The sequence below is a fragment of the Arachis duranensis genome, chromosome 10, assembly GCF_000817695.3.
Source record: "Arachis duranensis cultivar V14167 chromosome 10, aradu.V14167.gnm2.J7QH, whole genome shotgun sequence".
NCBI classification, from domain to species: domain Eukaryota; kingdom Viridiplantae; phylum Streptophyta; class Magnoliopsida; order Fabales; family Fabaceae; genus Arachis; species Arachis duranensis.
The window spans coordinates 71,411,707-71,424,500 of record NC_029781.3 but is presented as its reverse complement, the minus strand read 5'-3'; the positions used below and the strand labels follow the sequence as shown (position 1 = coordinate 71,424,500).

At 35.4% G+C, this 12,794-nt stretch overlaps 1 protein-coding gene and 1 pseudogene across 1 annotated transcript; both read right to left on the bottom strand.

Annotated features, from left to right (window-relative positions):
* Nucleotides 1–4,092: 4,092 nt before the first annotated feature.
* Nucleotides 4,093–5,266, bottom strand: LOC127739636 (cytochrome b5 domain-containing protein RLF-like). Its single transcript, XM_052255648.1, has 2 exons — nt 5,249–5,266; nt 4,093–4,494 (listed from the first exon to the last, which is right to left on the bottom strand). Exons 1-2 carry the CDS (start codon nt 5,264–5,266, stop codon nt 4,093–4,095), a joined length of 420 nt encoding a protein of 139 aa, XP_052111608.1.
* On the bottom strand, nt 5,241–7,081 carry LOC107469747 (protein FIZZY-RELATED 3-like; annotated as a pseudogene).
* Nucleotides 7,082–12,794: the final 5,713 nt, after the last annotated feature.

The window sequence follows — 12,794 nt, the reverse complement described above, 5'->3', positions numbered from 1 at the left end:
AAACAACAAAATGAAACAAAACATAAAAATTTAAGATCAAAATAAATAATGCATGCAAGAACACTTTGAATGTCAAGATGAACACCAAGAACACTTTGAAGATCATGATGAACATCAAGAACATATTTTTGAAAATTTTTAAGAAAAGAAAGACATGCAAGACACCAAACTTAAGAACTTTTGTACTAGGGACACTAACAATTCAAAAATGCACAAGAAAAACAAGAAAAGACACAAAAAAAGAAAAATTAAAGATCAAACAAGGAAAATCATCAAGAACAACTTGAAGATCATGAAGAACATAATGCATGAATTTTTGAAAATTTGAAGAAAATTAAATAAATAATAAAAAATACAGTTGACACCAAACTTAAAATTTGACACAAGACTCAAACAAGAAACACAAAAAAAATTTAGTTTTTATGATTTTATTAAATTTTTTTGTATTTTTTTCGAAAATTTTTTGAAAAGAAAATAAAGGTTGAAATAAGAAAGAAGGTTAGCTAATCTAAGCAACAAGATGAACCGTCAGTTGTCCAAACTCGAACAATTCTCGGCAACGGCGCCAAAAACTTAGTGCACGGAATTATGATTCAAACTTTTCACAACTCCGATACAACTAACCAGCAAGTGTACTGGGTCGTCCAAGTAATAAAACCTTACGCGAGTAAGAGTTGATCCCATGGAGATTACCGGCTTGAAGCAAGCTATGGTCATCCTGTAAATCTTAGTCATGCGGATTCAATTGGTTATGAGTTTTGATAATTGAAAGATAAATCAAACGTAAATTAAAATAAAGATACTTATGTAATTCATTGGTGGGAATTTCAGATAAGCGTTTGGAGATGCTTTGTTGCTTTTGATCCTCTACTTTCCTATTGTCTTCATCCAATCATGCGTGCTCCCTTCCATGGAAAGCTGTATGATCCTCTCAGTGAAAATGGTCCAGCTACGGTTTCTGTACGGCTAATCAACTATCGGATTTCTCATCTCGGATGAAAAATACCAGGCACAGCTACCGCACGGCTAATCATCTATCGGTTCTCACTTGTGTCGGAATAGAATCTCTCTATCCTTTTGCACACTGTCACTGCACCCAACATTCGTGAGTTTGAAGCTCGTCACAGTCATCCTGCCCCAGATCCTACTCGGAATATCACAAACAAGGTTTAGACTTTCCAGATCTCAGGAATGCTGCCAATTGGTTCTAGCCTATACCACGAAGGTTCTAACCTCACGGACTCGGTCCGTGGATCAGAGACCCAAGAGACTATACTCCGGTTATCGTCCAATAACTACATTGAACATTATGTAGACCGCTTGTGGTTGTCAAGCACGCGGATCTTGGCTAAGCGAGTAACGAAGTTGGTGGGTGATTGTCACGGATCACCCCTTCATTCTAACTTAACTGAATTTAGTACAAGAGTATATCTTGGAGAAGAAGTAAGCGTGAATTGAAAGAGAAACAATGGTACTTGCATTAATTCATGAAGAATAGCAGAGCTCCACACCTTAATCTATGATGTGTAGAAACTCCACCGTTGGAAAATACATAAGAGAAAAAGGTCTAGGCATGGCCGAATGGCCAGCCTCCCCAAATATGAAAAGTCGCACAAAAGTGATCCCAAGATCAAAAGATGATCCAAAAGATAATCCAAAGATGAAAATGCAATAGTAAAAAGTGCTATTTATACTAAACTAGTTACTAGGGATTACAAAAAATAAGTAACTATGTACAGATAGTGCAGAAATTCACTTTCGCGGCCCACTTGGTGTGTGCTTGGGCTGAGCTTTGAGCTTTACACGTGCATAGGCCTTTGTTGGAATTAAACGCCAGCTTGGATGCCAGTTTGGGCATTTAACTCCAGTTCTGGTGCCAGTTTTGGCGTTAAATGCCAGAAAAGCGTCTTTAGTGGGCGTTTTAATGCCAGTTTGAGCCATCAAATCTTGGGCAAAATATGAACTATTATATATTGCTGGAAAGCCCAAGATGTATACTTTCCAACGCAATTGAGAGCGCGCCAATTGGGCTTTTGTAGCTCCAAAAAATCTACTTCGAGTGCAAGAGGGTCAGAATCCAACAACATCTACAGTCCTTTCTCAGCCTCTGAATCAGACTTTTGCTCAAGTCCCTCAATTTTAGCCAGAAAATACCTGAATTACATAAAAATACACAAACTCATAGTAAAGTCTAGAAATGTGATTTTTGCATAAAAACTAATAAAAATATAATAAAAAGTAACTACAATCTACTAAAAACTATGTAAAAACAATGCCAAAAAGTGTATAAATTATCCACTCATCAAATTCCATCAAAGAGAGTGGTAACCGAACCACTTCTCTTTCCTTTCTTTTCTTTTCAAATTCGGACCATGAGGGAATTGGTCTTTCAACACAAGGTTTTGGGCTTCTTTTTGGTATTATTGGCCCAATCAACACAAGAACATTTCAGCCACAAAGTTTAGAACATTTTTGTACAAGGATGGAAGTTAACTTCACATTGGGCTTGTCATTTTTGGCCCAAACCCAAATCTGTACAACACAAAGTTGTTAAGCAACCAATTTATAATTATAATAAACTTCCATTAACAATTTTGTAATTTAAACCCTTTTTAACAATGTTTGGTCATCACCATATTTCAAGTTTTCCAAACTCAACAATCTCCCTCTTAATGACAACCATTATTAAAAATTGAATTGAAAAAGGGTAAGGATTAAGAGTACTCCCTTGAAGATTTTGAATCCTCCCCCTTTCCATTTGTTACATAGCTCCCCCTTAATATGTGTCATTTTATTAAAGGAAGCATTACTTGTAACATTCTTAAAACCAACACTACAACATTTTCAGGTTGAGGCAACATTTAAAAAGTGTTGTCTAAAGGCTGACAAAAGGTTGCTTTTGATCTATGACAATACTTTTGGACCTAAGGTAACATTTTTGGGCGGCGTTGCATATGCAGCCGTTGCCTTAGATCAAGGCAACACTTTTTTGTTTCAAAAGCAACGCTTTTGAGAGCACACTTACCAAGTGTTGCCTTTGATTGAAAAACAACAACACTTCAAACATGTATTTGAGACAACACTTTTGCAGTGTTGTCTCTTCTCTCGTATTTTGGTCACTACTAAAAAATATTGCCTATTTGCAATAAAATGCAACTCTTTTACGTGTTGCTTATAAATTGGAATTTGCAATCCTTTGAAGTATTGCCTATTAGTTTTGGATATGCAATCCTTTAAAGTATTGCCTTTTCTTTTGGATATGCAACCTATACAAGTGTTGCCTTTTCTTTTGGATATGCAACCATACAAGTGTTGTCGAATAATCAAATATGCAACTAATAGAAGGGTTGCCTTTTGAAAAAAATAAAAGTTACTTTTGTAATAAAAATACAAAAAATAATAAAATTTACAATAAATTTTTTTGTTCATACATGTGTAATTATTTTAATTAATAATTAAATTTGTACACAATAGAAAAAAAATTATAAAAGAGACAAAATAACCAATAATAAAGTTCTAATTAAAATAGATATTAAAAGGTTAGATTAGTATTTCAAATACATATTTATCAATAATTTTTAACAAAATAATACACAACAAAAAATAAGCAGCATTGTTCTTAATACACAACAAAATAATTCAAAAGCTTCCTTAATCTCCTGCTTTTTCTGCTGGGTCAAATGATGGTGTCCATTCGATTTGCTGTGCTTCCTAAGTTCCCCTCTATATGATTCCCTTCTATATATAGATGACTGGAAAAACAAAAGAAGAGTTATTGTCTAGGAAGCAACATGTTATTCCTTTACCAATAAACAATGATCAATGATCGAAAGCATAGGTAAATTCTGTGTTGAACAATCTATGTTGTACCCGCTGTGTCTCTCGCTCAAAAGATTAAGCCAATAGCTACACTAATCAGAAATTTGCAGCAATTGTTGTGCAACTTATTTTAAATTCAGCTACAATAATCAACCATAAGCTTCATGTATTCTTATCATTCAAAGCTACAACTAAATAGAGTTATTTTTTTAAATAAAAAACTAAGGCAATAGATTAAGTAAGAGAACTTGCAAAAAAAACTAAGGCAATAGATTAAGTAAGAGAACCTGCAAGGTCAGGATGTGTTCGAGTAAGCTTAAGCCAATTCATTTGACTATATCCTTTTTCAAAAGGAAGTTTGGTCCGAGCTGCCGGCTTTGCAACAGGACTCTTCAGTTCTGGAGACCTCTGAATCGAATTCATCCCATCACTCATAACTGATTTTTTATTCAATTCATTCGGTTGACATGAAGTCGCACTGGTTACGGTGAAAGACAAAGAACCAACCTTGTCCTCCTTTATAGAGTCCGAATTATTTGCAAAATCATCATTCCACAAGAAACCACCATCTTGATAACAACTAGTAGTGGGAGAACTTGAAGATTTTTCTTTTATGGAAATATCAGCAATATCCGAAGCAAGGTTCTTTGTTTCAATAGCCTCCTGCGAACTAACCTATAAATCCAAGGCATCAAATTAGAAGAATAACACTAGATATACAAATTCTCCTACCTTAGTCAATTCTCATCAACTCATCATGGATTTCAACAAGGCTAAAGATGGGATTGGCGTTGTTTGTGTGCTGCTGCTGGAAGTTTTGAAGACACAATGCAAGCAAGAGAAAGGAAGCAGCTAAGACTAGGGATAGATTTGATAATATAATAGTAATGCTAATCCTTTTATTATTCATTGTGTGTACTTTGTTTGGAACAGAAAATTCTAAGTAGACAAAAATCTTCTTGTAGCTCACTTTTTTCTTTGGGAATTGTTAATAGGACAATGCTTACAGGAACAAAATGGATGAAAGAAATAATGGAGTATATATCACCTCATCTAGCTTAGAAATTAAATTTTCTGCACACATAGGCTTTGCAGATACTATATGCTATAAAAATATCCATGTGGAATCGCACAATATAATCCCCCAATTAAATTTTAATAAAAGGCTCACTTGCAAGCCATGACAGGAATGGACATGAATGGAAATGCTTATAATTCCGAAAACAATGAAACCAATGGTGGTGCAAACTAGGTACCCTTGGGCTCTGAAATGCTTATAATTTCGAAAACAATAAAACTAATGGCAAAAATGCTTATAACTAATTCTAATTAAAAAATAATATTTTACCTAGTATCAACTAAATAAAACATAATAAACAAACAACCCTATACCTTGTCCTTTTAGTACTTCTAGAAGATATCCCAATACCTCTTGCCTTTTTGTCATACTTCTCTGCCACGTGTATCAGCAATTCAACTAGTTAGTGCTTTAATTTCTTTGAATTTGCAGCCAATACTACTTGATTAACTAACTTTCATATATAAATTAAACTTCTAATAAATTTCTTTGAATCACTGCATGCACAAAATAACACAAATAAAGCAAGATTAATTACATATTAAAAATAATTACAAGGATGCTATTTATTATTATTAGTTACCTTGAGCTCTTGTAAGGATGAGTGACAAAACCCTCTTTAGGTGGCAGTGGCACTACATTTTTGTTAAATATATTTATGAAAAGAGTTCTTATATAAACTGAGACATGTTCTTCAACCCACTAACTAACTCTAATAATTTAGACCACTTCTAAATATGCACAGGAAAATAAGTGAAAAAATTAGATGAAGAAAAAGCATGAAAGTAAAACCTGCTTTTCATAAAACCCCTAAAAGAAATACTGATCTAAACCCTTGTATATGAAGGAGAAGAACTAGTAGATATAACCACCTTGTAAGAATAATTTTCCTGACTCTTCAGCTATTCAACAAAGCAATAATTTAAAATGTCAAAACAAATAATTACATAAATAAGCAAGATTTCAGCTATATACTTATTCATATTTTAAAAGCGGCACAATTGCATTCACAACTGCACTTTCTTAATCATTACCAAGTTCAAGTTAACTTAAATATCAACCAGCATCTTTAATGGTTACAAGCAAATAATTTTTTATGCCAATATATTGAATAATGAAAGCAAATTTGTTAACAATTAAACGAGGAGACAAGCTTCCAAATGCAAGCTATGGTGAGAACTTAGTGGAGTAATCAAGTCCTAACATTCCATTTCTGGTCTCTTTATATACCTTTAGCAAATCCTACAAATGTGAAATCTCACAATTGAGTTAGATAACCCAATGTAACAAGACACAGATTTTCCAAATCGACTATAGTCTTCATGAGGCTTATGGCATTGTTTGGATTCCAATCTCCTTTACAGTTTAATTGGTCTTCCTTGAAATTTTTCTTGCCAATAAGTGCGTTTAAGCCAAATATAAATTTGACACTGCATAAGTGCTTACAGGTGTTTTCATGGATGGGAAGATATTCCAGAAGCACAATGTCTCATCATCCCCTGCACCAGTGACTACTGTTTGACCATCGGGAGACATTGCAAGGTAAAGCACTCTCATGTTGTGGCCAGTTAGAGTTGCAACCTAATAATCAAATTCAATATTTTTATTACTTGAAATTCTCCACTTCCATAATAAATCGAGTAAAATATTACCCTTGCTAGCGATGGATATTTCCACACCATGATCTGATTCCATGAGTGCTTACTATCTCATTCATATTTTTACTCAAGCAAGGTTGCAAACCTAATCAAACATTGTTATTGTTATTATTATAGAACCATTGTACATTATTCATTCATGTCTCAATAGACAGCTTAGGAAAGAAACCTGGCTTCCAGTGTCAATAAAGTTCAACTGATCGCCATTTGTAGTGTTCCAGAAATGGATACACCTATCGGCGGTGGAACCGTCAGACGCAAGGAGACCGCTCTAGTGAGGCAACCATGCTATACCCTTCACGGCAGCTGTGTGCTCCATGAGTCTCAATGCCGATTGCTGAGAGTGCTGATTCCATACTAATAGCTACTCATATAATAATAAATCATTACATTCAATCATGTTTTGTTTTTTTAATCTACACTAGTGTTAATAGAAGTATACATGATTATCATTACCTCCAGAAGCAAGTTCCTTGTCATCACAGGACCATTTCAAGCCACATAATTGGAAATTGGTGACATGCATAAGTCTCGAACCAATTATGAGGTATTACTGCTTTTTTCAAGGCTTCAAATTAAGAAGTGGAGAAAATAGCTTGATTCCGCGGGATTGAAGGTGGACCATGGAGCACTGAAGAAGTCGAAGAAGAAAAAGAAGTAGAAAACAAGTCTCTGAATAGTTTTGTTATTTCAACAATTCAACCAAATTAATTATGTAAAATCTGGAAGAAATTTTTGTCATGCCTGAGAGATCTATGCAAGCCTTCAAGGAGGACGACGCCTTCAAGGGAGAGATGCCTGAGGACCGAGGCGAGAGGTGAGAGGCTTGAGAGGAAGAGGTGAACGACGGAGAGTTGTCGACTCGCCTGAGATGGACAGAGCACGGCACCACAGCAGAGCAAAGCAGAGGTTTCAGAACGGTGGAGTGGAGAAGAGATTTCAAAATGGCGGAGAAGAGCAGAAGTCTCAGAACGGCGAGGGTAGATGAACACATCAGATCAGACTATAGCAGAACGCGATGCGAGAAGAGTAGAACACGGCGCGAGCTTAAGCAGTGGTGAACACGACGACGACGAGCAGAGAGGAATGCACAACGCGCATCAATTTCGTTAAAGGGAAAAATTGAGTTAGGGTTAGGATTTTGATTTTGAAATGGTATGGTTCGAGACTTGAGTTTTATTTCTAAGTAATGGTAGCCAGGAATGTGATGAATCAATTATTGCTTGATGTGTTTTTTGCTTCTTTTCTTAATTTTGGTTGAGTTTAGGAGGAGAAGAGTAATTTTAAAAAATAAATAAAATAAAAATTTAGTGAAATAACTTTAGACAACACTTACAATGGGAAGTTCATTAAACATTTAAAGGCAACTCTTAGAAAGTATAATAGATAATACTATAAGTGTTGCCTATTTAATTTATAAAGCAACGCTTTTTCACATGTATCTTAAATTGATCAAAGAGAACGTTTGTAGTATGTTGGTTAATAAAGAGTTGCAATAATTTTATTTCTTTGCAACAAATCTTAAATGTTACTTTTTACTATTTTAGACAACACTTTTTAAAGGTTATTTATATTATATGTTGCAATAGTTCAAAAATGTTGTAGTGCAAGCTTAAAGCCACAATGTATTCAACATATGGAATATTAAAAAATGTTGAACAGCATGATTTTTTAACAGATGTAACATGATAATCAAAATCTGATTCGTTATCATCTATATGATTTTCTGCTCACAAAAATTTAAAGTATGTCTGAGTACCTTCAGAGAACATTTCAATCAAATAACCAAGACTCAACATACTTCATGTTAAAAAATGATTCCTATTAAAATAGTTTCCTGTCAAACAATTCATTTAACCAATAATCCAGCAACACAGTTCATTCAACATATTCAAAATTGGGAGAATAACAATTAGAGGTAGCATTATCAGAAAATTATTATATCACCAAGATCACACAAAGTTCAAAACTCATCAGCCATCTAAAGACATCAGCCCTTTTTTCAATCATTGGGTCAGCCTCTTTTCCTCACATTTTTTTCTCCCCCTTTTGTCATCAAGAGGTGAACCTGCAAAACAAATGAACAACTATGTGCCAAAATGCAAAATGTTTGTTTAAACCAAATCAAAGGGGTCCATAGAATCCAAGTATAGTCAACCAATATCACAAAAATACTCAAACCAAATGAACAAAAGACTAGAAATTGTTCAATCATAAGCGGGCAGCAGATAGCCTAAGCATCAGACAAATTCTCATCAGAGTCAGAAAGATCCTCAAAATGAGCCATATCTTTTTCAAAGCTCTTGAGCAGCAGGTTAACTCTTTCATTGCATTTAGTCCATGCCTTCTCATTTTCATATGCCTGCTTGTGAGCTTCTTTGTATAAACGTACCATTAGATTTGACATATTTGAGAATTTAGTTAGAACATCCTTGATGGATTCAGCAAGCTTCGATGACTCAGAAGGATGGCTTTCAATATCACTTTCTGAAGATATAGAGGGCATTGAGCTTTTTCTTTTGTTACTTTTCATGGGTCCAGAAACTCCTCCTCCTTTGATGGTGGAAACCTTGTTTTCTACATGCTCATTAATTAAATCAACATGAAAATATTCAAATATGCATGCAAGAAAAATTTCGTAAGGCAGATTTGCCTTCTTATCACTGCGTACACATTTCCACATGTGACACACCATTAAATAAGAAATGAAATAGGAGAAGAAGTAAGAATAGAAAAAAGAACTAAGGTATCACAAACAGTTACTCGTTGATAGGAACCACTCTGAGGTATAAAAATATGATTGATAATTAGGTGAAGTAGCACTCTTACAGGACCAAGAGCCTTATGAGTCAGAATCATCCCATCAAGTGCAGAGAAATTTTCACAAGTTTGAGTCAGAGAAATCTAATAAGAGATCCCAACTTGAGAATCCCACTTTCCAGTCATGTATGTAGTTGCTCCTTCATCAGTATATCCTAATGCAGCACTGATTATTTCTCTGTTGAGAGTTAAGTGAACCTTCTTGACATAGGAGTGAATCGCTCCGTCATGGTACATCATGTTTGCCTAGAACTCACAAACCAGAGATGGATAAATAGGCTTTTGAATGTTGAATGATGGAGTCCACTTCAGATTATCAAACAGAGTAGAAAAGTTGATGCCTTTTACAGTCAGTGTCTCCAAATTCACTATGTGTGAGACACATAGGTGACGTTTAGCCAGAACTTGATTGTGGAATTCATAGGCAGCACAAGAGTTGAATCTAGCCGGATCAAAGTGAGAATGACCCTTGTTGAACTTGTTTTTGAAGTCGAGAGAGTCCAAGTTTGGCGGTTCTCTAGTGTTGCAGAGGGTGTAGCCTTTTGAGCGTTGAGAACTGTGGCCAAAGGGGTGAGGAGTGGATCATCGTGGTGGTGATGAGGCAGATGGAGATGACTGGGATGAGGCAGTTGGAGATGACTGGGAAGCTTCTTCGTCTTCGGCCATAGGCCCCTTTTCCTTTTCAGGCTTCTTGCGAGATGAAGATCTTTGATGGATGACCTTTTTTCTCATGGCTTCTGTTGAATGTGAAGAGGGGGATGAGGATGAAGTGGAGTGAATGTGGATATGAGTGTGAGTGTGAGGAGTAGAAGAAGATGGAGAAATTTTGGAATGTGGGGTTCGGCTGCTTCAACAAGGAAGGTTTTTTTTAAATAAAAAAGTAATTGTATGTTTTGTTCCTTGAATTAAGGGAGATAGTAAGGGAAAAGATTATGATTTGACAAGAACTCCTTCCTACAAGATATGATGTGATAACTTCCCAAAAAGAATTATTTAAAAATGAGGAACTCAAAATAGGCCAAAGTCATGGAGAAGGTCAAAGAAGGATTGGTTGTGCCCAAGTTTATTAGCATCAAGTTCAGTCTCCCCCTGTATCATAGCCTGTGTTCATCACGTCCTCAAATTTGTCTCCTCCCTTCCTACAAGACAAAACAGACAGATTCATCAAAAATCACAATTAATCAACAGAATTCAAATCCAACATACCCAAACTGTTCCTCAATAAACAGAACCTATCCTCACACAAAGGTTTAGTGAATATATCAGCAAGTTGTTCTTCGGATTTCACAAATTGAATATCAATAGTACCTTTTTGCACATATTCTCTAATAAAATGATATCTAATTTCAATGTGCTTAGTTCTAGACTGCAGAACAGGATTTTTAGATATGTTTGTAGCACTCATATTATCACAAAATAAATGTATGCTATTGATTTTCAATTTATAATCCTCTAACTGAGTTTTTGAACAAATTAATTGTGAACAACAAGCAGAGGTAGATATATATTCAGCTTCAGCTGTGGATAAAGCAACTGTGGCTTGTTTCTTGCTTGACCACATGTTTAGTGATCTTCCAAGGAAGCAACACATTCCGGATGTGCTCCTTCTATCCACCCGATCTTTTGCATAATCTGCATCACAAAACCCTACTGCACAAAAGTCATCAGATTTATGATACCATAAGCCATAATCACATGTTCCCTTAATGTATCTAATGATTCTTTTGACGGCCAAAAGATGGGATTCTTTTGGATGAGATTGAAACCTTGAACATACACCCACACTTTGGACAATATCCGGCCTAGAGGAAGTAAGATACATAAGTGAGCCAATCATTCCTCTATACCGTGTCTCATCCACATCTTTGCCACTTTCATCCTTTTCAAGTTTAGTATTTGGATGCATAGGTGTTCCCATAGGTTTGGAATTTTCTAGGCCAAATTTCTTGATTAATTCTTTTGCATATTTTCCCTGGTAAATAAAAATGCCAATAGAAGTTTGTTTAATTTGGAGACCAAGAAAGAAAGTTAGTTCTCCCATTAAACTCATTTCAAACTCACTAATCATGAGTTTTCCAAACTCTTCACACAATGATTCATTGGTCGATCCAAACACTATATCATCCATATAAACTTGAACAAGAAGAATGTTATCATTAGATACTTTGATAAATAAAATAGTATCGGTGGTACCCCTTTGAAAGTGATCTTCCAATAAGAAGGCAATAAGCCTTTCATACCAAGCTCTTGGAGCTTGCCTAAGACTATAAAGAGCCTTTGAAAGTTGAAAAACATGATTTGGAAATTCTTTATTTTCAAAATCGGGGGGTTGTGCCACAAATACTTCTCTATCTATAAAGCCATTAAGGAAAGCACATTTAACATCCATTTGGAACATTTTAAAGCCCTTATGGGCAGCATAGGCAAGAAGCAACCTAATTGCTTCCATTCTTGCTACCGGAGCAAAAGACTCATCAAAATCAATGCCTTCTTCTTGATCGTAACCTTGGGCCACTAATCTAGCCTTGTTACAAATAACACTACCATCCTCACCCAATTTATTTTTAAAGATCCACTTTGTATCAGTTACTTTCTTACCGTTTGGATTGGATACAAGTGTCCAAACCTCATTCTTTTCGAATTGAGCTAGCTCTTCTTCCATGGCTTTGACCCAAGAGGGGTCTTCAAGAGCTTGCTTCACATTGAGAGGCTACATCTGGGACAAGAAAGCAACATTGCTTTGTTCGGCTTGCTTCTTGGTTGAGGATCTTGTGGTTACACCTTGGGAAGGATCACCAATGATAAAATCATGAGGATAACCCTTCAAAGACTTCCAATCTCTTCGCCTTCAAAGTAAGGTTTTTCCTTGATGAGCTTCAGCAGACTGGTCTGTTCTGGATTCTCTGACTGGTTCAGGAGACAAAACTGAAATGTCTCCTCCATTCTGATAAGACATTTCTGGACGGATAGGTTCTTTATTTGGGATAGTGTTGGGATTTTCTTGACTTGGTTGATGGTTCACATCAGCTTTACTTCCTGTATCATGATCTAAAATGGCACTGGGAATTGAATTAGTATCACAAAATGACACATGTATGGATTCCTCTATGATCTTATGTTCATTGAGGTAAATTCTGAATGCCTTGCTAGTGGTGGAGTATCTAACAAACATTCCTTCATAGAATTTTGGATCAAATTTTTCAAGGTTTTTTATTGTTAATTACAAAGCACTTGCATCCAAAAATGTGGAAATACTTAATATTAGGTGGGGTTCCTTTCCATAGCTCATAAGGAGTTTTCTTTAATCCTTTTCGAATGATAGTCCTATTCAAAATATAGCAAGCTGTATTCACAGGTTCAGCCCACAAAAATTTTGGAATATCATTTTTACAAAGCATAGCCCTAGTCATTTCATAAAG